We start from the raw sequence: 23,695 nt of genomic DNA on the forward strand, positions 1-23,695 counted from the left end.
ACACACAATGGGGACTTTCCATAGACATAATGATTTTTATGCTTTACAAATTGTAAACCTATACATTAGAATTTTTCACCATTTTTACATTTTCAAAAAAACATCACAGAGTATGATTCATAAGTTGTTTTCCTCATGGGAATGTCCTCATAACTTGGGGTTTACCTGAACTTTCTTCTGCAGAACACAAAATAAAATATTTTTGAAGAAATAATTGGTTACCATTGACTTTCATTTTATGAAAAAAAAGAAAAAAAAGAACAGCACCCTGCCACAGTGGTCTCAAAACATGTTTAATGATAGACAAACAATGTTTCTATATGAGAGAGTGAAATATCACCAGCACACTCTCCTGATTTATATGGTCGATAAGACAATATTAACGACTAAATCCTAGCTAGGAATCCTCCAAATTCCCAATCATCATGACATCATCATCTGACTTGAATAATTCAATTCAATTCACATTTATTTGTATAGTGCTTTTCACAATACTGTGTTACACATATGTGGAAAAAGACTGAAAACCAGTGAAAAAAAAATAGGGAGATCTAAATAGAGGGAAATCTGGATTGCTTGGTGTATTGTTTAAAAAATAATTTTAACATTTCCCAAGCACAAGTATCACGCAAGCAACCAAGCATAAACAAGTATGTATCACCTGTGAAACATATTCTGGTATTTTGATGAATTACTCAGTAGTCTCTCACTTAGAAAGATAAACAGAGGTGACAGAAGAAATGCAGGGCGTCTACACCTCTGTGACTGGAGAGCGGTGGAAGGTCTCAGGGAGACAGGGCTCAGATACTGTGTTCTTTTGTTGTGGCGCTTTATTCATTATTTACTTGATCTGAAAAATAGACTGCAAGACAACTGCACAGCTGTCATCAGGCAGTAGGGTGGTGATACAAATTATTCATGATTTTAGAAAGAACGGTAGAAAAAAAAGTGAGAAAAATACATAAGGAATTTGGTTGGCACACATAATAGACCCTCACACTATCTGTGAGAAGAACAATTTGCACAGGGTTACATGAACTATCCTTGATAAAAAGATTTATGCTTGATTTTATGTACTGTATATGAAATCCATAAACTGCAAAATTCCCGTAGTAAATGAAATGGTTTTGTGAAAATGTCGTGCATCGTGAAAAGTGCTATATACAAATATAACTTGACTTTTTTCATAAAACGGGATATATAATATATGCAAAAAAAAAAAAAAATAGATACAAATATTAACTTTTTCATGTTTACTGAGAATAAAACTGACTCACTAAGTACATAACACAAAGAAATACAAAAATTAAAAAGTTATCTCAATAGAAAAGTCTGATTTGTCTTAAACTGCATCAGGTTACAGTGTGTGAGGCCATCAGAGTACAGTGTCTGTCTGCTCCTATTCATCCTATTCCAGCTTGACATGACACTACAGCACAGACTCAGGGGAACAGGGAGCATTTTTCCAGTCTGCTCTGGGATGTCCCAGCTGAGCCTGAGTACCACGCTTTTACTGCCTAAATTCTGCACACTTTTGTTTTGCGGTCCTTGTTGTTTTCAGGACTGTTTAACAAGGTAAGTCTCCAGAGTCCTGGCACGCTCTAAAGTCAGTCATTCCAGAGTCCAATGGGGCTGGAGTATGAGTGTGTGAGAGAGTGTCACAGAGAAAGGCTGCGTGTGTGTGTGTGTGTGTGTGTGTGTGTGTGTGTGTTTGGGGGGGGGGGGGGTCATGATAAAAATGGGTAAGAGCAATGGTGATTGCCACAATTGGGAGACATTAGACCTGGGTGAGCGGCCAAATGTGAGCTGACGTTTTCCTTCAGGTTAAAGCCCTGAAAGCTTTTCCATTAGTTATCTCGCAGTGGGGCCCACCAACCCCTGCACAGCACGCAGTCGGGCTAGTCAGCTGCTGAAAGGTGGGTGCAGTAGGTCGCTGCTCATTTAAAGACATGTTTATCTGCTTCATTTAGCATTACATATCACTACCACTATTTGGATGCTAGCTGTCGCTCGAATGGAGACGTAAGGGGATGTTTCATATTTGTTGGAGTTTTCAGTGCACCTGTAAAATTTTGTTTAAATAGTATGTTCATAAAATATATATATATATATATATATAAATTGCTAGATATGTGTAAATAGCATTTGATTTTACATTATCAGATAACTATTTTTTTTATAATCAGTTTTCCAAATCAGAGAGTTTCATGAGATGGGATTGAGACTATTAAGAACGGAAACTACACCTAAAAATTTAAACATTTCCCAGAAATCTACCCCCCACTCTTATTAATAAGTCAAATTTCCATGACATTATTCATCATGCTAGGCAGCAATCTCTTTAGCCGTAGTACATCGGTTTAGTTCCGTTTCATCAACATTTAAAGAGTAATCTAATAGCATATGAATCCTGACAAAAGCACTAAAAGGATTCATGTTGGTAAAAGGTTGAACAAAAAGAAGCTTTCTGGTCAGAAACAAATACAATGTGACAGACAGGCCCAGGCTGCACAGTTACAGTAGAATTAAAAGCTATAAATATGTAAGAGTCTTTTTTTAACCACTCTTTTACCAAATCCCTTGTCTACATTTCAAGAAAAATACAAATAAAGTTCAAGTGAGTTTCGTAAGGGAATGTTTTAGTATATTTAGAGTGTATAACACAGTAATATTATCAGTAGTCATCCATCATTATCGGCCAGCATAAATCCCTCTTCTATAAAGAGCGTGATTTTTGAAAGTGCGCACATGCAGCCTAAAAGGTTGCGAATTGATACAATCCTCCACTTAACCAGGCCTGGCTAAAGCAATGAACCTCTCTGAAAAATTCATAAGATCCATTTCACAAAATACCATGCCAAGCAAAAGGATGTATCAAACTAGAAGAGAGAAGGAGAGAGGGATACGGGCAAGCTGATATGCAGAGAGAGAGAGAGAGAGAGAGAGAGAGAGAGAGAGAGAGAGAGAGAGAGAGAGAGAGAGAGAGAGAGAGAGAGAGAGAGAGAGAGAGAGAGAGAGTGCAAAAAGAGACAGGAGATGGTGGTGGTGAGAAAAAAAGACAAAAGATTTATTCTCAGTAATAATAAAAAATTGATGTCGAGGCATTCAAGTAAAGTTCCTTTTGATGTTCTGATTTAATGAATGATTTGAGTCTCAGATGTAGGTTTGCTGAAGCTTGTGCTAATGTCTGTTCAGGGTCTGTGTAGTCATGTGTCAGTCTGTAGCACCATCAAGCCATTGCACTGCTTCTCAACAGATCAAGCAGTCTACAGTGAGCTGGTAAGTACTTCCAACGTCCCCGAGGTCCAGCACGTACACGCGCTCGCATGCACAGCCTCCTCCCATAGACACATTCTGACACTAGATGCACAAATACACCAACACGTTTGCTCACTAACTCAGACACACTGATATGTTCCTACTCTGTTTAAAAGCACTAGAGATAAAAGGCTGTTTCATGTAATGGTGTATGTGCGAACAGCTGTGATGTTTTTCTGCTGTTGTGTGAATGTGGTTGGTGTTGACTCTCTGATGGGCAGTGAAGTGTAAACGGAACAAAAGAGCAAGCTTTAACAAAACTAACGCACCATTCATTCGTGTAGGGTCCACTCTATTCAAAAAGATATTATTTCCTTTATGTCAAACATGATCTTTTGAGTGGATAAATCTCACACAATCTAATTGCATTAAATAATAATGGTCTCATGACTATGAAAAGGCAAAATTATACACAAGAGTCAACATGTTAGAAATAAGTACTTTAAACAAGAGTGTAACAATTAGATAGTAATTAGTAATTTATTTCTGACTCAAACTATTTTATACAATAAAACTGGGGGCTTATGCAGCTACACATATTCCTATAAAATGAATGCGTCACACATTAAATATTTCAAAGAGAGAAATTAATCTTAAGGTCCAAATTAGAGACTGCTTTTGATTCTGGTCACTGTAAAAGACTACAGAGATCTGAGGACAAAGATCTGGGTTGCAGGGGTAGATGAGACTGGCCCTGCTCGTTTCCCTGCTGGTGTATGCTAAATCATTAATGATCACAAGCAGTACCTGATCTGCTCAAATCAACTCAGAGTTTTTCCAGCCTGCTTTCCACACAGTCCAGTTATAGATGTTTGCACAACAACAGCGTGAAGAAGCAGGTGTGGCTAATGACCTCCAAATCACATTTACTTGATTTATCACATTCACTTTGTTGTAAAAGAAAACTCAGCGAGAGAGAGAGAGAGAGAGAGAGAGAGAGAGAGAGAGAGAGAGAGAGAGAGAGAAAGGTAACTGCGAGATAAAGCTTAAAAATAATAAATAAATTCACATGGTTAGACAGAAGTCACACTGTGAGATATAGAGTTGCAACTGTAAGAAATAAAGGCAATTTCATGAGAAATAAAGTTGCAATTGTGATAGTAATATTGGTAACATTGGTAGAAATACAGTTTGAACTGCAAGATATTGTCTCACTGCAAGATTTAAAATGGTATTGATGTAAGATATAAAATCACAATTTAAGTAGAATTTATGCGATTTGAGACATACAGTCATAATTGTGAGATATAAAATCACTTGGCAAAAAAAGGAAACACTTTATTTTGATGGTCCCTTTTGAACATTCTGTTGACTAGAAGTAACTTTGCAACTACATGTCAACTAACTCTCATTAGAGTATTAGTAGACTGTCTGCTTAATATCTGATAACTCTTTATTGTGATCGTCCTCCAACAGACTGACTATAAGTAAATTTGCACCTACATGCCAGCTTGTTCTAATCCTAACCCTACCAGTCTACTAATACTCTACTCACAGTCTAATGAGTTAGTAGACACTTAGGTGCAACGTTACTTATAGTCAACAGAATGTGTTAAAGGGACCATCAAAATAAAATAAAATAAAAAACACTTGCTGAATATAAACTGAAGGATATAGCCACATTGTAAGATTTTAAAGTAATATTGTGAGGTGGAGGCGGAAACAGACTTCCACAGAAACATTTTGTGGTCTGTTGTGGTCAAAAAGTTTGGCCCAAATATTTGACAAAAGACCTATATCACACAGCTTGGCAAAGTCCAGACCAGGAACAGCTCAATAAGTGTCAATAAAAATCATTACCTGTATTTACATCACACAAGTTATGCTGTTGATTAAAAGTTAAACTCCAAAAAAAAAAAAAAAAAAAAAAAAAACTGATGATCTGTTGACCTGAATGACAGGCAAACAAGGTGCTTCAGAGACATATTTGGCAGGAGGAATAAAAATTAAAACACTTGTACATGTACTCGTGGATAAAAGGAGAGAGAGAGGGAGGGAGGGAGGGGGAGAGTGGAAAAAAACACGCCTAAAAGCTTCCATCACCTTAATAAAATCATGGGAACCAGTACACAGTGTGTCAGCATCTCTAAACACCAGAGAATGAGCAGACTGACAAAATTGCTTTGACAGCCTGTTCACATGTAACATCCCAGCCTCTTCTGCCATTGGGGGTTGCCTACAGAGATGAAGGCACAGGGTACCAGAGCACACAAGTGGACTGTGTCGTGCTGGTGAGCATGGTATTGATCAAAGGCAGACAGGGTGTCTCTCCTTCAGAAAAGGGGCCAGCGTTATCCTTGTCAATTAAGGTTCACACACTGTACGTATTGATTCGGAACAACTCAACACAGGTAATCGCCATCAAAATGCCGATTTACAAAAGGGCAAGCAGGCATCGGCAATAGAAGCACCTGTATGGTTGTATGGATCTGTTGTTTTCTTTTCCTCATGATCCCAATCACTCTGACAACACTCAGATCTACCATTTTAGCATTACAGATGCTGCTTCCCCCTTGAAGATTGAGCACATAAATGTGACCCTGGACCACAAAACCAGCCACATGGGTCAATTTTTGGAAATTGAGCTTTATACATCATCTGAAAGCTGAATAAATAAGCTTTCCAATTTATGTATGGTTTGTTAGGACAGGACAAAATTTGACCGAGATACAACTATTTGAACATCTGGAATCTGAGGGTGCAAAAAAAACAAAACACTCGAAACTCGAAAACACTGAGAAAATCGCTTTGAAAGTTGTCCATTTATGTTCACGATTGTGCTGCATTCACTCACAAAAATAAATGTTTTATATATTTACGGTAGGAAATTTACAAAATATCTTCATGGAACATGATCTTCACTTAATATCCTAACGATTTTTGGCTTAAAAGAAAAATCGATAATTTTGACCCATACAATGTATTGTTGGCTATTGCCACAAATATACCCGTGCGACTTGTGACTGATTTTGTGATCCAGGGTCACAAATACATATGCTGCATGTTTTCATTTGCACGTTTTAAATAAGGGAGTTAACTTAAGGGAAAACACTCATTTGTTACCTATGATATACCATACATCAAGGACTAGCTGATTTTACTTGACTCTGACCTCTCCTCTGTGTGGTAAAGGTTCAAGCAGGGGCTTATAGCTATTAGTTGAGTAGTTTCCATGAATCACAATATTTATTGTTTTTTTTTTTTTAATCTTCCTGCAGTTACCAAATCATGGGGAATGGAAAATCTGAGCCATGTCTATATAAAGTGCACTGTTGCAAATCAAACGCACAAGTCCATCTGTAGGCAAGGCAGTGAAAGCTAAGGCACAGACTCAAGGGAGTGACCCCTAAACAGTACAGTTTTTCTTGACATGCTCGCTGGGGTTTAGGGAGGGATTTTGGCAGACAGCTTCAGCTCCAGACATGGCCTCTAGGGGCCTTCAGGGGCCACTCTATTGCCAAGAAATAGGCAAGAGAGTGGCAGAGTAAATAGTTCTGTCAGCAAGCCATTATAAAGAATAGCAAGTGCAAGAAAAGCATAGTGTCTCACAGTATGTGTCTGTGATGGAAGGTGCATTAAACTCAAATATACTTTGTGAGATATGATTGTTGTTTATGTAATTTTATAATATTTAATGTTAGTTTTCCTTGTGCAAAAGTTTAAAAGAAAAACTATTAAAGATAACATAATGCATTTCTCTTTGCTCAGAAGTCTAAGCCTGAAAAGCTGATGTGTCCATCAGATAGTCAGGTTACACTTTTGTTGTCCTGTTGCTGTTCCCTATTAAAAATACATGGATATATGATAGTAGTGACCTGGGACAGGCCTATAACACACATACACTCAAAGAAATGCTGCATAAAAGAGGCTTCAAGTGAATTTAGTGCATCTTATGCAAAAATATTCAAAATTTTAACTCAAAAGTGTCACCAGAAACAGTATACAAATGTCATCATACTTCTGCCAAGGCAGAACCTTTCTGACTAAATGCATGTTAGTTAACTAGCAAATGTTTCTTCTTAAAAATATTTTATAAAAATGTGCTTCATGTGGTATCATATAAATAAATAAGTCAAGTCAAACATATTATTTCATATCTGAAATAACTTGGTGACATGAGGTTACATCAACAATGTGTTAAGGGCCAGAACAGGAAGAAATTGCTCCTAAAGATATTGATTTGATTTATCACTTTTTTACAGTGTATTCTGAAGCGATATTGTGGCTTGTTTGTTAATCAAAATTACAAATGAATGACTGATTCGTCAGTATTATATCTGCTTCTTTGACGTTTGAAAAACATTAGACTTCATCCCATGCTATATTCATATTTAATTAAATAATTGCATTCAAATTCCCTTTGCAACACCTTGTGAACATACAATGAGTGCAAAAGGATATGGGCTGACCACGCAAAAACAACAAACCTGTTTGTCTGTCAACATACTGCGAGAGATCTTTTTTTTTGCACTCGACTTTCATTACACACAGTCTGTTCACTGTCAAAACACTAAATCAGCAGTCTTCAATTAGCCACGGGCAAATCTGAAGCTAACAGGCAACCAGCCTGTCCTTTCCTGTTATATTTACATTGTGCCTTTTGTTAAAGCCTTTCACCACACTGTAATAGACAGAGCAAACTTCGCAGCTGCTGCTTAAATCCTATTGCTCAAACCTGGTTTGTCTCCATACACCTGAAATCAGGGTCTACAATACTTGTCCATGCAGGAAGTCAAAGACATGGCTCATATCAGGTTACATGTCCATTGGAGCAATGCTGGACTTATTAGGGATTTAGCTAAGGGATAGTACACACATGCTCGCCAAAGATTAACTAAGCAATTTCTGATGCGCTTTCATTATTTTCATGGCATGACTTGTTTAAATAACGCCAGGGTTTATTTGAGAGCAGTCTACTATGGGTTATAATGAGTCAGCGTGGTCTTCTGTATAATCCTGTGTATGAGAGCGAAATGTTTAATCAGTTCTACTTAGAGCCTCTAAAAGTCAATTGAACAAACAGAATTTGTTTGAGTAAATATGAATTGACTGTAAATTATAATGAGAAATCTCATGACTGTTTTCCAGGGCCTTCGAGAGAGTTCTGTCTATCTATTTTAGATTGCTTCTTAATCCTATTAGCAGACACTCAGCTGCAATGCTTACTAAGAGGTTTACAAGGGTCCCCTGTCAGATTTCCTCTTGCTCGATTCTTTTCAAACATTCTGACCTCCATTGTAAACCTAGCTATCCGATTCTTTTGTGCTGAATTTTTATTGCAGATGTCATTCAGATCTTGAGCAGAAAAGCCTTGGTTATAATCCTGACCTTGAAGAGTCACTTGTATGGACTATTTTTGAAAAGACCAGCTCTGAAAATGGCAGTGAATCAACTAGAGGATGTAATTCAAAGATGGGTGAGGAAACAGAAAATTAAGTGTCATATTATTTTGATGCATTTTTAATTTGTTATAAACAGTTTGTATTTATATCAAGTTAGGCATAAATGTACTGTGTGTAAATCAGTATGCATTATGATAATGACTGTAAAGAGCATAACCAAAAGGGAACATGCAAGAGTGAATATGCTCTGAATGGTTTGTACATTTGTTAGTTATTATTCATTTTAATCCCATAAACATGACTTCAAAGATTTACAGTGTGATTGTTCTATTGTCTACTCTTGTCCATGTTTTCAGAGAACAACTGAAGACTTTAAACCAGAGGACCATGAGCTCTTTCTGAATGCTGGTCGTACCTGCATTGCCCAAGGTGACAGCAGTCAACTACTGGACTTCATAAAAGAGGAGGCCAATCAGGTAAATCTGGAAGCATTGGCATAATGCTTTTAAAAACTCATTTTAGATCTTGGTATTTGAAAGCATTGGAAAGTATTTCTCACCCATTTTATGATTTAAAGCTTTTTGTATCAACTCAGATTCTATAACACACTACTGCAAACAAGAAGGTATCCTTAAGAGACAGACAGGTGCCACAACATGTTACACAGATATATCCCGGGCTCATTTTTATGACATCAATCCACTGGGATTGGTAGAATTTGATGGGCTGTATCTGTATTAAACCGCCACTTTGTCCTTCTGCCAAACTGACAGGCCCCATGACCCTTGGGTGTATGCAGTTTAGTGGAGAACCAGTCAGATTTCTTGCTTCACTGGAAGTCCTCTCAGGAGCAGCACTCCATTAAGTGCTGTTGATTTACCAATTTCTTGCACTGCTCCACTTTTCCGTGCATGTAGCACATACTAAATAACACGCCATTGCGGTTTTAAAGCAGAGCTTAAATGCACCAAATAAACAAATGACTGATTTCAAAATAATAACATCCAGTGTCCATCAAATGCTAAATAGTCATGAAAATGATTGTGAATCATGTGAAGAATATAGGTCTAATACATGTGTGTAGGCATACATATGTAAATACATACAAAAAGTTTCAAAAATACAAAAATGTTTAGTAAAAAATAGTAAAAATAGTAAAAATGTAAAAGGATAAATGTCTTTCTAGCACATAGTAAGGTCTATGGGCAGTGGCCTACTGCCTGCACTGGTGAATGAAGTGCTGAGAAAGGACCGGAGTCCTGCCCACTGTCAAGCTATCCTCAATCAACTTGTACAGGTAAGATTGTGCTTACTCAAATATTTGACACTGGATCACAAGCCAGTCACATGTCGCACGGGTATATTTGTGGCAATAGCCAACAATACATTGTATGGGTCAAAATTATTGATTTTTCTTTTATGCCAAAAATCATTAGGATATTAAAGGTATAGCGGAGGATTTTTTTACTTCCGGGTGGAATGCCTATACTATTGGTCCTCCTAATTGTCAATCATTCTGGTGAATCAATCAAACTTTTCAAAAAGTGGAGAGGGCAGGTCTTATCTAAAATTTGGAAAGATCCTCCGCTATACCTTTAAGTAAAGATCATGTTCCATGAAGATATTTAGTAAATTTCCTACCGTAAATATATAAATCAGTTATTTTTTCTGAGTGAATGCAGCACAATCGCGAACATAAATTGACAACTTTACTGCCGATTGTCTCAGTGTTTCGATTTTTTGCACCCTCAGATTCCAGATTTTCAAATAGTTGTATCTCGACCAATTATTGTCATATCCTAACAAACCTTACATCAATGGAAAGCTTATTTATTCAGTTTTCATATGATTTAAAAAAAATGTACCCTTGTGACTGGTTTTGTAGTCCAGGGTTACATATGGTTCTTAAATAAGAATAATAAGTTGATACATAAGCATAACTTTAATTGCAGATCTGCAATGTGAAAGAACTCCTCGATATTTTACTTCACCAAGTGGAGAACACTGATCCAAATGCCATCTCAGACTCCATAATTGTTCTCATGCCTCTAATTCAGTCAGGTAACTGAATTAAACCAGTATAAAAAGCATGTTTGTAACTTAAAATTAAAGGCGAAAACAAACACGGCTGCCTCTACTGCAACTATAAAGAATTAACACATTTTCTGTTTGTTCCCTTTCCAGTGCTATTGAGAATGAGCGAGTCGAAGGCCCCTGGACTGTCTTTGGCCCTTGATTCTTTGCAGAAACAGATTTCAAAACTGCCTGTACCTTACTCACACAAACAGGAACAGGAAGATGTGTATGGGCTCTGCCGATGCTGCACTGCAGTACTGACCTTTGTACAACCCTTTGTACAGGAAGCCAAGAATCAAGACACAAACTCAGTGTCCACCAAACTAAGGGCTGCTCTTCTGAAGTTGTATGTTTTCAAACCTGTTCTTACTAATGCAATCACAATATATGTTTAATGGAAAATACGTACAGCTTAAATTAGCCATTCATCCAAGTATGTCAAGTCAATTTATTTGTATTGTGCTTTTCACAATACATGTTTCTAACCGCTTTACTGGGCTGGGCAATATGACAATATATACCAATGATAGAAGTAATCCTCTCAATTTAAATCTAACTATACTGTATTTATAGTGCTGTCATACTGTATATCAGTGCTGCAGTGACGCTACACGTCTAAATGTTCAAAGGCATTTAACCGATATAAATATTGGTTGGTATTGTTCTATAAATAGATTTTAATATTAGTTGGTTTTGTTCTAAACAAGAGTAATCTGTAATCAAAAAGTACTGATGAAATGAAAATATGATTGTTGTCACAGGTGAAAAGTCTGAAAAATCTGAAAGCCTTGCTGAAAACCCCCCCAGCATAACCACATGAATTCCATGTTGATCCAAGCTGGTTTATGCTGGTTAGGGCTGGTGGACCAGTATAGTCATGCTGTTCCCAAGCACACTAGAACTCCCGCTTCCCATGCTGGGGACAAGCAAACCAGCAACCAGCATCCCATGCTGGTCCCAGCAACCAGCATCCCATGCTGGTCCCAGCATGCAAATCCTACCTTATACTGGTGACCAGCAATGCTGGATTTTTCAGCAGGGAAGTCTGATGCCCAGGCACATGTCTGAGCATTCAAAACTAATGGATTTGGACAATGTTCAGTTTTGTCCTAAATAAGAATAAACAATCATTTATCTTAAATGAAAAATAGCCTGTTGTCAGAGTCTGATGCGAGTGAAAATTTAGCAAATTTCATTAGCAGTCATTTAAGCAACAACGTGGAGAAACATGTAACCCTCTATAGATTATAAGCATGCGATCTTAACCAATATTTTACCTAATTCTTCACAATTTTCTTTCTTTCTCTAATGGCTCAGTTGCATGAAGAGTCTAAGCGAACCTCTCCTCCAAGTTCAGCTGGACAGAGAGGCAAACATGACAGAAATTTCACCCCTGTGGAATTTTGCGACAGAAATAATGGTAATGATATCAGTCACATTCGTGTTATTTTTAGGCATGGTACTTTTTGAAGAAGAATGACCTTCTAAGTGCTTCTGTGCTTCTAATACTAGGCAATCTTATCAGAGATCCAAGAGTCTCTGCCAAAAATGCTGTTCTACGATCCTTTGAGGGCGAAAGATGATGATATACTGGAGACAGGTGATTGTCATCCAAATAAATCAAGAGCTTGCATGGCTTACTTGCTGTTTGTCCAGCTTATTGCCATAGAAGTGTTTCCTGCAGTTTTTAGGTAAGTTGCAGTTAGACCTCAAAACTTTAAATATGTGTTTTTCCCCTCTCGCCATGTGTTTATCAGACTCAAAGACAGTGTGAACTGTTGAGGCCACAAATCTCGTGGGATTTCAAAAGCCGTTTAAAATCCCCTTCATTTGAGAATCTTGTTTTGTGCTCAGGCCTTCAGATACACCAAATGGGTTAGGAGCTTCAACAAGTGTTTTTTTTTGTTTTTTTATGGTACACAATAACAGTGTCTTTATGAAAATGGTTTACAATGGTTTACTTTTAATGTACCAGAGCTTTTACATAGGTTTAATTTGACATTTTATTTCAGCCCTGTTTTCGTCCTGCAGTGCAATATGGAATACATCAATCTTCTGTTGAGTAGGTGTGTACACAATGCAATTTTTATTTTTTATAAAAAAAAAAAAAAGCCAACATAGTGTACCATGTATTTAGTCCAACTTCCTTTCCTGCTTTGTATCCCTATGCAGAAAGGATGAATCATGGATTTTGAAAGGACTGGTAAAGTGAACTTCCACCAAAAATTATTATAGTTAGTACAAGTGCTGAAAATTATGTACATACTTAAATTTTCAGTACTGAGTTGTAACTTACTTGTGATGTCTTTTTGCATTTTAAGGACTTATATGTTAAAAGTTTGGAAAGGGTAACAGACTACAGTCTTCCAGCGGATCTCTTAGAGCTGAGACCGTTTCATGAGGTTCCACAGGTATGGAATAAACAAAATAAATAAATTTTGAGTTGAAATGTACTATTGTGTTTTATACTGTGTATGTAAAACTAAACATCACCCCACTTCTTAAAACCTACATAATTTCATATTGGTGAAAACTAAGGCTGCACAATATATCGGTACCATATCAGTTTTTCTTTTCCCCAGAATTTTAATAATTGACGAATCCCTGGTGAAAACAAAAGTGTTTTTCAGCAATGTTTACTTTTTTAATGACATTGTTAACTTACAAGAGAACTTTTGTTATTTGTTCACAGAACTTAATTAAAATTATGATTGACTGTCCTATCCAGCATTTGGTGAGTATAGATGAGACACAACTTGCATGTAAATCTGATCTACAGACCCTTTCCAAAAAATTAGAATATCATGGAAAAGTTTATTTATTTCCATAATTCCATTCAAAACGTTAAACTTCCATAGATTATAGATTCAGGGCCCACAATTTAAACGGAAGGAAGCATGAAGTGCTCTGAAAATGTCCTGGTAGACGGCTGCGTTGACTCTGGATTTAATAAAGCACAGTGGACCAAAGTCCTCTTTTCTGATGAGAGCAAATTTTGCATCTCATTTGGAAACCAAGGTCCCAGAGTCTGGAGGAAGAATGGAGAGGCACACAATCCAAGATGCTTGAAGTCCAGTGTGAAGTTTCCACAGTCTGTGTTGGTTTGGGGAGCCATGTCATCGGCTGGTGTTGGTCCACTGTGCTGTCCACTCAACGCAGCCGTCTACCAGGACATTTTCAGAGCACTTCATGCTTCCTTCATTTTCCAGCAGGATTTGCACCTGCCCACACTGCCAAAATAACCAAAACCTGGTTCAGTGACCATGGTATCACTGTGTAATTACTGTGTGATTTCATGTAACATTCTAATTTTTTGAAATCCTGTTTTCATGGGTTTTATGAGCTGGAAGCCCAAATTATGTACAAATAAACAACTAAATACTTGAAATCGTTTAAGTTGTGGGCCCTGAATCTATAATCTATGGAAGTTTAACGTTTTGAATGGAATTATGGAAATAAATAAACTTTTCCATGATATTCTAATTTTTTGGAAAGGGTCTGTATGTGAATTAAAGCCAGTTTTATGTTTGCTGTCATTTGCTGTCATCTCTTCTTTCATGAAGAGAGCAAGAAGTCTTGTGGTGTTTCAGCTCTTTATAGAGAAGCTTAATGGTGAAGCGAAGCACAAATTTTTCAGGTATGGTATCTAGATGTTTAATTAAAAGTGCTATCAAAATTTGAATGGAATCTGTTGGTGTGTGTAAATATAAAAAGTCGCTGGGTATTAATGGCTTATTTCTTCTTTGTGAATGCTCTAAGACGCATCGTGAAGACTAGCCATCATGCAGGGGTAGAAAGTATCATCATCAAAAACATAAAGAATCAAGTGGAACTGTGCAGAAAGGTAGTGTACAAAACAATCGGATATATTCATGAATCACATGCTTAAATGTCCACTTCTCCAATTGATACGATTGTTATCAACTCTGAATCACTGATGTTAGAAATATTTATTTATATTTGTAAGGATGGCTGGTTTGAGGGGACATGGCTCATCTCATTGCTCAGAGACACCATCACTCTCCCACAGGGCCATGAAACTGACTTGCTACATGGGATGGACAGGTGAACAAGACCTGTATTTTTACAAAGCTTTTACTAAAGGAAACAATTGCCTGACAAGCCACTGAATGCACATAACTACATCTTGAAGGATCTAATCAACTTTCATATCAACAAATCATTGACATGAATCGTAACCCAAGTACAGACTCCACATATGGCAGCTGTCTCTATTTTAAATGTTAGATCTCCCACTAACTAAATACAATCCATCCCTAACTATAATTTATTTATGAGTGTATAGTCCAGGTTTACTGCCACGATCCCACAATGCAGAACAGATGGTGAGTAGTCCAATTTTTGAGGCAGATCCTGTGTCATTCCTAAAATGATACTAAAACCTGAGTGATTGACATACCTCGTCTGGATAATCTGTCCCTGATAAATTACTTAGGCCTTGCTTCATCCTGCTGATGGTCAGCTTTTACCATTATATGCACCTCTTGTGTGTAAATCTTTCTGTATAAAGTACGAGAATTATACGAAATTTTGACTAAGAAATAAGAATTATTTGTGTTTGTTTTTCTTCTTTATTGTTTTTAAAGGGTCATGGAGTCTCTGAATCTCCTGCGGTATTTATTGATAAAGGAAAGAGAAATTTCCGTAAGATTTTTACAACAGTTAGTCAAAACAACAATATACTGTATAATATATATATAATTTTACCTATATTTTCATCATGTTCTGTTAATAAGACCCACCCTGTTATTTTCAGACTGGAATATGGATAGACCTGTGCCACATTGCAGAAAGTTACACAAAATTATTACGAGTATGTCTAAGCATGTCAAAATCATACTATGGAAAAGAGTTAAAAAGACTTAGAGAGGATAAAAAGATCAAGGCTAAAGGTAATACATGCTTTGTGTTCTATCTCAGTTAAATGTATATATTACGTAGTGATAAAAAATTGAATTTGACTTGTAGTAACATCTTTGTTTCCCCACAGAATTTAAGGAGGCCTCTGGGAAGAGATCAGTTCAGAGCTTGATTGTGAAAAATGAGACACTTGGCAGCATGCCACGCGAGGCACAGGATAAGGTTAGATTATCAGTAGGCCTACGACTTATCTGAATTCAGTTTTAAAATAGTGACAATAAGTCATACATAACACTAAATATATCATTTGCAGGTCTTGCAGTGTGCCCTGGTCACATTGGACTTAATGGAAAGCCTTGTGGTTCGTATAGAGGAGATCATTGAGGAGAGTCAAAAATGAACAAGTGGGCACAATTACCGTAGTCTGAACTGAATAATGTATTTTTATTTATTTACGTTCCCTGTACCATGCTGCATTTTGCAATGATAAAAAAACAATGTGAGAGCTACAAAATCAATATTTTCAATACTGTATTTGTACTCTGAAGTCTTTTCCATCAAAGTTTATACTTTGTTTTTTAATGGTTTATGAACCGTTTTGCTATTATGAAGGAAAAAAGTATTTACAAGGATATGAACAAAGCAGGAATGGCAATTAACAGTTTTTACACAACTTACTGTGAAACAATACTGACATCTGCTGTTAAAAATAAGTATAGCAAACATTAAGAAGATAAATGGACTTTTTTCTTTTTTTTTCTTTTTTTAAGATAAATGGACATGAACATAAATACCACTAGAACTGTATCTCTTGAAGCATCCCCCAAACTGGGCTATGATCAACGATCTGAGCACAAGCCAAAGACATCTGATCTCTCAAATTCTCCACATTGGGTTTACTTGTGGCCTGGAATAAAAAGGCCATTAAATCTTTTGTAGGCACCATGCTAATGTACTTCTTATATATGGAAAATAAATTGTGATTTTTTTGGTATAAATGCTTTAATAGTATAACATGAACATTAAAAACCATAACTTTATTCACCTCTAGACAACATTCATTGTGAAATAAAAACATTACTAGAAAATTATGACAATAAAGCAAAATCAAACTGAAGTGCAAGACATGCAGGTTACCTTAGCGATGATCAGCATTCCCTTCACTACATCAGCAGTACTATGCACGGGCATGACTCTGAGGTTACAGCCAAGGAATCTGTTGCAAAAATTTAAATATCAGAATTACACCATTTATCACATATTCTTTTGTTTTTCTTCCCCAAAATAAAACATTCTTTGCTGCTGGCCAGAACTGAGCTCTTCCACAAAGTGTGTTCATTAGCTATTTATTATTAATCATCTTTGGAAAATAATTGTGCCACACGGGCATCTTATTCAATGAGTCTGAATGAATCTCTAGATGCCATGTCTAGAATTGGCTGATGCTTTCAAAATAATGTTGTACATTTGTAGATTTTAAATGATCATGCACCTGTTCTGCACTGATGAGAATATGTCCCACTCTCTTTTTCCATAGACTGGGGCTTGAAGCAGAAGAAAACTGTTTCTATGGACCTCCATAAACTTTTCAATTCTCTCAAAAAGTTCTGTATTCTCAAGCTTAGCTGAAAACTCCTCCAGTGTGACCAGCAAGAAAGCCGTACCTGTGCAACAGAAAAGTGAAGAGAAGGCAACTCTTCAGCGTACACCTGGGATCTATTTTCACAGACTGTGTTTCCACAGTTATTAACTTCATTAATGTACTTTTTTTATATTTAAATTTTGTATTTATTCATGTACATTTACAACACTATACTTATATACGTAATATATCCTTGGCATGAAATTACAAAAAACTAGGCATCACTGCTGCAAGGGTGTTTCTACAACTGAAATTTGACATATTTTTCCCTTCTGACTGCCGTAATCAATCTCTCTCCCTCCTTTGGAAAGTCGTGGAAAGGCTATTGTGGATTTTTTTTTCTTTTAATATTGGGACAAATGAGAATGCTAAAATCATATTTGCTGTAGTCTTCTGTTCACCACTATAGAAGTTTACTCAACTATGACTTCACTTTTGAGAATTACAGAAATGTATAAAGGGTTCTTAATAAAAACAGTGTGTTGAATATTTCTGTTTTTGGCTTTCTACTATAACTGATTAAAAAAAAAAAAAGAAAAAAAGATGTATGCATACTTGACCGAATAAAACTTCTGTCATCTGTACTTTTGTAACAGTGTAAGTGCTTGCCTGAACTTCTCAGTGGTTTCCTAACAGAGAGTATTACATGTTTCTGTAGTGTAGGCCAAACCACAGAAACAAGTTAGCATTTTAGCACTTCCAGCTGAAATCAATAGGTTTTTTAAAAATAGTTTTGTGTTAAATGCCAGAAATAAGGTCTGTGGTAAGACAAGATAAAAAAAAAAAGACCCAGCCTAAATATCTTAGACAAAAGACATTTTCACATTTTATTTTACAACATGAAATAAATACATCAGTAATACCCCTTTGAGTTTTTTGATGATTTGATTTTTGTCTTGAAAAAGGCAGTTGCTAACAAGTGGCTAAATGGGACTATCTCTATAGCCTTCATCCTAGGTTTAGCGATTCACTTCTGCCAATTGAATTTAGGGTTCAAAATGTATCATAGTTGTGTTCATTTGTGAAGATAATCATGATATTTTGGGGATATTTTGGGGATATTAATTTAATTTTATCAATCAATAAATTTACACTAGAAACAACCTTGTTGTGTTATTTTGGTTTAATGCTGTGAAGCTGCTTTGATGCAATCTGTATTGTGAAAAGCGCTATATAAATACACTTGACTTGACTTGACTTGATTAAAAAAAAAATGTTTTGGTCACATAAATTATTGTCTGCAATAATCCAAAAGCCAATGAAAAAAAAAAATCCTATTGGGTTTTTTGTCAAGGGAACCAGGGTGACTTCCGGGTTGGCCTACAAATATTGTAATCACTGCAGCACTCTATATGGGTTGCATAATGCATTACGTTTAAAAATATATATATATATAGGCCTATATATATATATATATATATAGGCCTATATATATATATATATATATATATATATATTTTTTTTTTTTTTACAAAGTTTACTTTCAATATTAGACACTAACAAAGATCTATCCACAGTGAAAAACGAGTAAGAGAATCCGATATTTAGCCTACCCCTCTCGGGTATATTTTCGCAGCGATGTGGCCTGGCTACGGCTACGATTTCCCAAGCGCATGTTAGTTCGAACTTGCAGCATAACGTTACATGTTCTCCGTCACATTTGGCATTGTCCTATTTAAGTTTATACAATTACATTTTGTTGCCAGGCTGATTGCTCTACACAGGCAGGACAGCAGTTCTGAACTAACTTAGCGGAAGCTTCTGCACATTCATTGAGCTGCATACAAGTTTTCGTTCGTTACTGCATTGAAAAAATAAAAATAAAAAAATAAGTAGGACATCATCTATAAAGTATTACATTTACCAATGAAGTTTAACTAAGTTACTTTTTTACCTGACAAGGGGAAAACAAAAGAAGAGGACAGAATGTTGTCCGAGCGGCGAACCCTGTGCTGCTGCGCAAGAATCTGTGAGGGTTCATCACACTGCGAAGACAATACAAAATAAAAGCAGATACGCGCATAAATAAGTGTGATTCAGTCGGTCAGTAAGTCAAATTAGTAACGTTACAATCAAAAACAGAAAAAAATATTTTACTTAAAGCTATGACAACTACAACCTATAAACTTAAGCTATTAGCAAACCAACGTAAACACGGAAAACCAACCTGAGGTGAGGTGCTGATTATAACGGTTGTTTTCCAAGAGGTGTTGGTATCGCTTGCCATTTCCAGTTTGTTGGCTTGATATTCAGTTACGGTGCTAAAAGTTTTCTTCAACAAAGTAGCCTATATTTATATATATATAAAAAAGGTTTTAACCAGTCCGTCAACTGACGCCAATGTAAGAGCGGGCGTGGGCAAACTGTGACATACAAAGTCAAAGAAATGCTGAATGTTAATTCACCTAGTTACTCATATATATATATATATATATGTATATATATATATATATATATATATATATATATATATATATATATATTTAACAACAATTATTTTATTTTATTTAGGTAGGCTATATATGTAGCCAGGGTATAGCATACATACACAATAGAAACATAAAATTAAACACTACACACCACTGAGTAAATGCACCTTTCTAAACCTCAGTTCATTTGATCTATTTTATTTTAGCTTATTTGGCAGGAGAAAAAAAGACACACATTGGTAAACTGCTATGAAATTATGTTTTTTAAAGGACATTATATTTTTACTCACAATGACGTTCTAAATTGACGAAGAATTAAGATTCTAAATACACAATATTTTTACAAGGAGTAGCCTAAAAATGTTTTTGGTTTTTTTTGTTTAGCAGTGAAAACTTTTATCTTTTCCAAGTTGTATTTCTAATAAAGCTAATCAACAAAGGAGAAGTGATGGCAATTGTTGGATTTTGTTGGTTTCTTTAATAGAATCATACAAATTAATACAAATTAGGCTATACAATGCAATGGCCAATTTACAAGCTACATTTCAGGTCACATATTGGACTGAGATCTCAAATAAACAGGGAAATGTACACGCGTAAACCATACTTCTTTTTGTTTTAACTGTTACAGTTTTTTACAATCACTTTGCTACTATTTTCAGAACCTTGATGTCATTTTTCAAAACTCTAGACACAAAACTCACAACCAATGATCAAAATGCACATTTTTCAAAACTCTAACCCTTTTCTCAATTGCTTGGAACCATTACACAACATAACAAAAGTGTTTTTTAAACCAGTTATGGACAATTTATTGGTGGAAATTTGGAGACAATCTGGGAGCTAGCATAATGGGAGCTGGGAGCTAGTCAGTTGTGGATAGTCTTTTCCTCCTGCAAGTGCCTTTTGTCACGGTCACCAGCTAGTCACCACCTCCTCACTACATTTCCCATCATCCTCCCTGGCCCTCACCTGCATGCACTTCCCAATCACAGTCAACCGTCAACCGTCACCTGTCACCAATCTTCACTGATCATCATCCAGCACTATATACAGTAACTCTTCCCTCTGCAGTTTACCATTGTCTGGTCTTCTTGTTCCCTCAAAGAACGCGAGATCATCTGCTTCGATCTCCATTTCAGAACCTGCAACATAAGACCATTACTCAGCCAGACATCCATCCTGAACACTATCTTCATCAGTTACTGCTTCCATCGTTGTGATCACATACCTCTGCAAATAAACCTGTTGATTACTTTACATGTGTGAATCCTTCTGTTTCATGACAGAAGACCAGACCATAAACTTAAAGTAGCCTATGGTCGTTTCTCGCAGCCATCAAAACCCAACCGATCATCTGATACACTGTTTCCAGGATGGCCGCCCGATCGAAGTATATGTGAAAGAGTTCCTAGAAATTTCACAACAGGTCAACTGAACAGATGACGTCCTAAAGAACGTCTTCAGGCTTGGACTGGACGATCCTCTGTACCAGCCAGCTTCAGCTGCAAAACCACCCTTCCAGAGACTCGTCCCGCCGAGACAACCCTTCCAGAGCTTTTCACGTCATGCCTGTCAAGCCTGAGATTCACGCCACACCTGAGCCCTCACCTCCAGCCAAGATGGCTGCCGCCACACCACACCAGAGTTCACCTGTCACCTATCTTTACTGATCATCATCCAGCACTATATAACTCTTACCTCTGCACTTCGAATTCATTAGCCACCATGTAGCCTAAATAATTTGAAAAATTACAAGGTGCAGTAAATGGTAAAACTACCAGTTTGCATTATCAAGTAGCATAACGGGCTGTTTTGTACAACTAAAAATAACTGGAAGCAGATGATACCGGATGCCAAGCCAGACGCATTATTGCTCTTATGTTTAAAATAAGGATACATTGATTAAAAATACGTACACAAGGTTCAGAGATTTAATAAACAATCAAGATTTAAGTTTTTTTTTTTTAAATCAAAATCTGAAAAGTTACCCCAGGTGAAAAAGATGTAGTATTAAATGTATTAAAAATATACTTGAAATTCAAGTTTATAATACATTTGTATTCCCAACATGCTTATTTGAAGTGCATTAAAAATATATTGAATTGCATTTTAATATATTTCTAAAAAGTATACTACAAGTGCATTGGTAATAAACATTTGTTTCGTTACACTTTTGGGGGGGGGGATACACTTTCAAATATGAAAGTCTTTGTAAAGTTAAATTAAACTGTCATCTTCCCCTGTATAAGCATCAGTAGCCATGAGTCGCATTGGTGTGATGTCAACTCCCCTCTTCGATTAATTGGCTAGAGGAGGAGCTGTCAATCTAGAACTAGTGGACCAATGGTGACGCTTAAGCCCGCCCTAATTTACATGAAACTCGAATTGCAACATTTTGGAAAGCAAGCGCAGACCGTGGAAAGAAGAGCGAAGAGAAAAACAGCACAAGCATACAAAAGAGTAAAATATGAGCAGAAAATGCAAGAGAGAACAAAGTACAGAGTAATAAAACCAAGGAAAACATACTTTTTAAGAACGCATGACTATAAGTTTAAGTTTTGTGCAAAATAACTTTTAATGCGTTTAAAAATTTTTATTCATGCTTGTTATTTCTTGATTCACACTTATTATATTTTGATCCGTGACCACGTTGTTTGCTATTCTGATCATTTTGCATAATTTTTTTCAGTTTGTGCAATATATTTTTACATGTGTTTTAAAATTTTTGATTCACGCTTATTATTTTTTGATCCGTGGCTGCAATACTTTAGGCGGGAAATTGATCCCATAGTTTTTCTCCTGTTTAAATGTTATTTTCTTTATGCTCGTTGTATATGTGATATATACCTTTGACTTAAAAGTCCAACATTGCTTGGAGATGCTGGGGATTGAACCCAGGACCTCATACATGCAAAGCATCCGCTCTACATCCCCTGAGTTAGCTGTTGTTTTTCTCCTGTTTAAATGTTATTTTCTTTATGCTCGTTGTATATGTGATATATACCTTTGACTTAAAAGTCCAATATTGCTTGGAGATGCTGGGGATTGAACCCAGGACCTCATACATGCGAAGCATGCGCTCTACCACTGAGCTACATCCCCTCATGGTGACAAGTGTGTTCTGTTGTTTGCTAAAATGTGCCTTTAAATCTAAATTAATTGGTGATAAAGTTCAACACTGGAATGCATGCACATGCAGTTCAAATGTTTAAGAAACAAATGGAAAATTCCATATTGCTTGGAGATGCTGGGGATTGAACCAAGGACCTCATACATGCAAAGCATGCGCTCTAGCACTGAGCTAAATACCTTGATTTAGCTGTTGTTTTTCTCCTGTTTAAATGTTATTTTCTTTATGCTCGTTGTATATGTGATGTATACCTTTGACTTAAAAGTCCAACATTGCTTGGAAATGCTTGGGATTGAACCCAGGACCTCATACATGCAAAGCATGCGCTCTAGCACTGAGCTAAATACCTTGATTTAGCTGTTGTTTTTCTCCTGTTTAAATGTTATTTTCTTTATGCTCGTTGTATATGTGATGTATACCTTTGACTTAAAAGTCCAACATTGCTTGGAAATGCTTGGGATTGAACCCAGGACCTCATACATGCAAAGCATGCGCTCAACCACTGAGCTACATCCCCTGATTTAGCTGTAGTTTTTCTCCTGTTTAAATGTTATTTTCTTTATGCTCGTTGTATATGTGATATATACCTTTGACTTAAAAGTCCAACATTGCTTGGAGATGCTGGGGATTGAACCCAGGACCTCATACATGCAAAGCATCCGCTCTACCACCGAGCTACATCCCCTGAGTTAGCTGTTGTTTTTCTCCTGTTTAAATGTTATTTTCTTTATGCTCGTTGTATATGTGATATATACCTTTGACTTAAAAGTCCAATATTGCTTGGAGATGCTGGGGATTGAACCCAGGACCTCATACATGCGAAGCATGCGCTCTACCACTGAGCTACATCCCCTCATGGTGACAAATGTGTTCT

At 36.5% G+C, this 23,695-nt stretch overlaps 2 protein-coding genes across 2 annotated transcripts; one reads left to right on the forward strand and one right to left on the reverse strand.

Moving 5' to 3' along the window:
- The first annotated feature begins 8,461 nt into the window (after positions 1–8,461).
- Positions 8,462–17,843, forward strand: glmnb (glomulin, FKBP associated protein b). Its single transcript, XM_084129507.1, has 19 exons — positions 8,462–8,734; positions 9,017–9,136; positions 9,847–9,957; positions 10,613–10,721; positions 10,845–11,082; positions 12,054–12,156; positions 12,249–12,427; positions 12,749–12,802; positions 12,909–12,939; positions 13,058–13,147; positions 13,429–13,470; positions 14,300–14,373; positions 14,496–14,580; positions 14,704–14,801; positions 15,344–15,401; positions 15,514–15,649; positions 15,748–15,839; positions 15,931–16,021; positions 17,155–17,843. The coding sequence occupies exons 1-18, from the start codon at positions 8,696–8,698 to the stop codon at positions 16,015–16,017; spliced, it is 1,746 nt and encodes a 581-aa protein (XP_083985633.1). The 5' UTR covers positions 8,462–8,695; the 3' UTR covers positions 16,018–16,021; positions 17,155–17,843.
- Positions 16,963–19,486, reverse strand: cUnh1orf146 (chromosome Un C1orf146 homolog; the record flags this gene model as incomplete). The annotated part of the gene is made up of 3 exons (XM_084129701.1): positions 16,963–17,317; positions 19,154–19,244; positions 19,427–19,486. The coding sequence occupies 3 exons, from the start codon at positions 19,484–19,486 to the stop codon at positions 17,094–17,096; spliced, it is 375 nt and encodes a 124-aa protein (XP_083985827.1). The 3' UTR covers positions 16,963–17,093.
- Positions 19,487–23,695: the final 4,209 nt, after the last annotated feature.

This window comes from Abramis brama (genome assembly GCF_963993115.1).
Source record: "Abramis brama genome assembly, chromosome: 11".
Lineage (NCBI taxonomy): Eukaryota > Metazoa > Chordata > Actinopteri > Cypriniformes > Leuciscidae > Abramis > Abramis brama.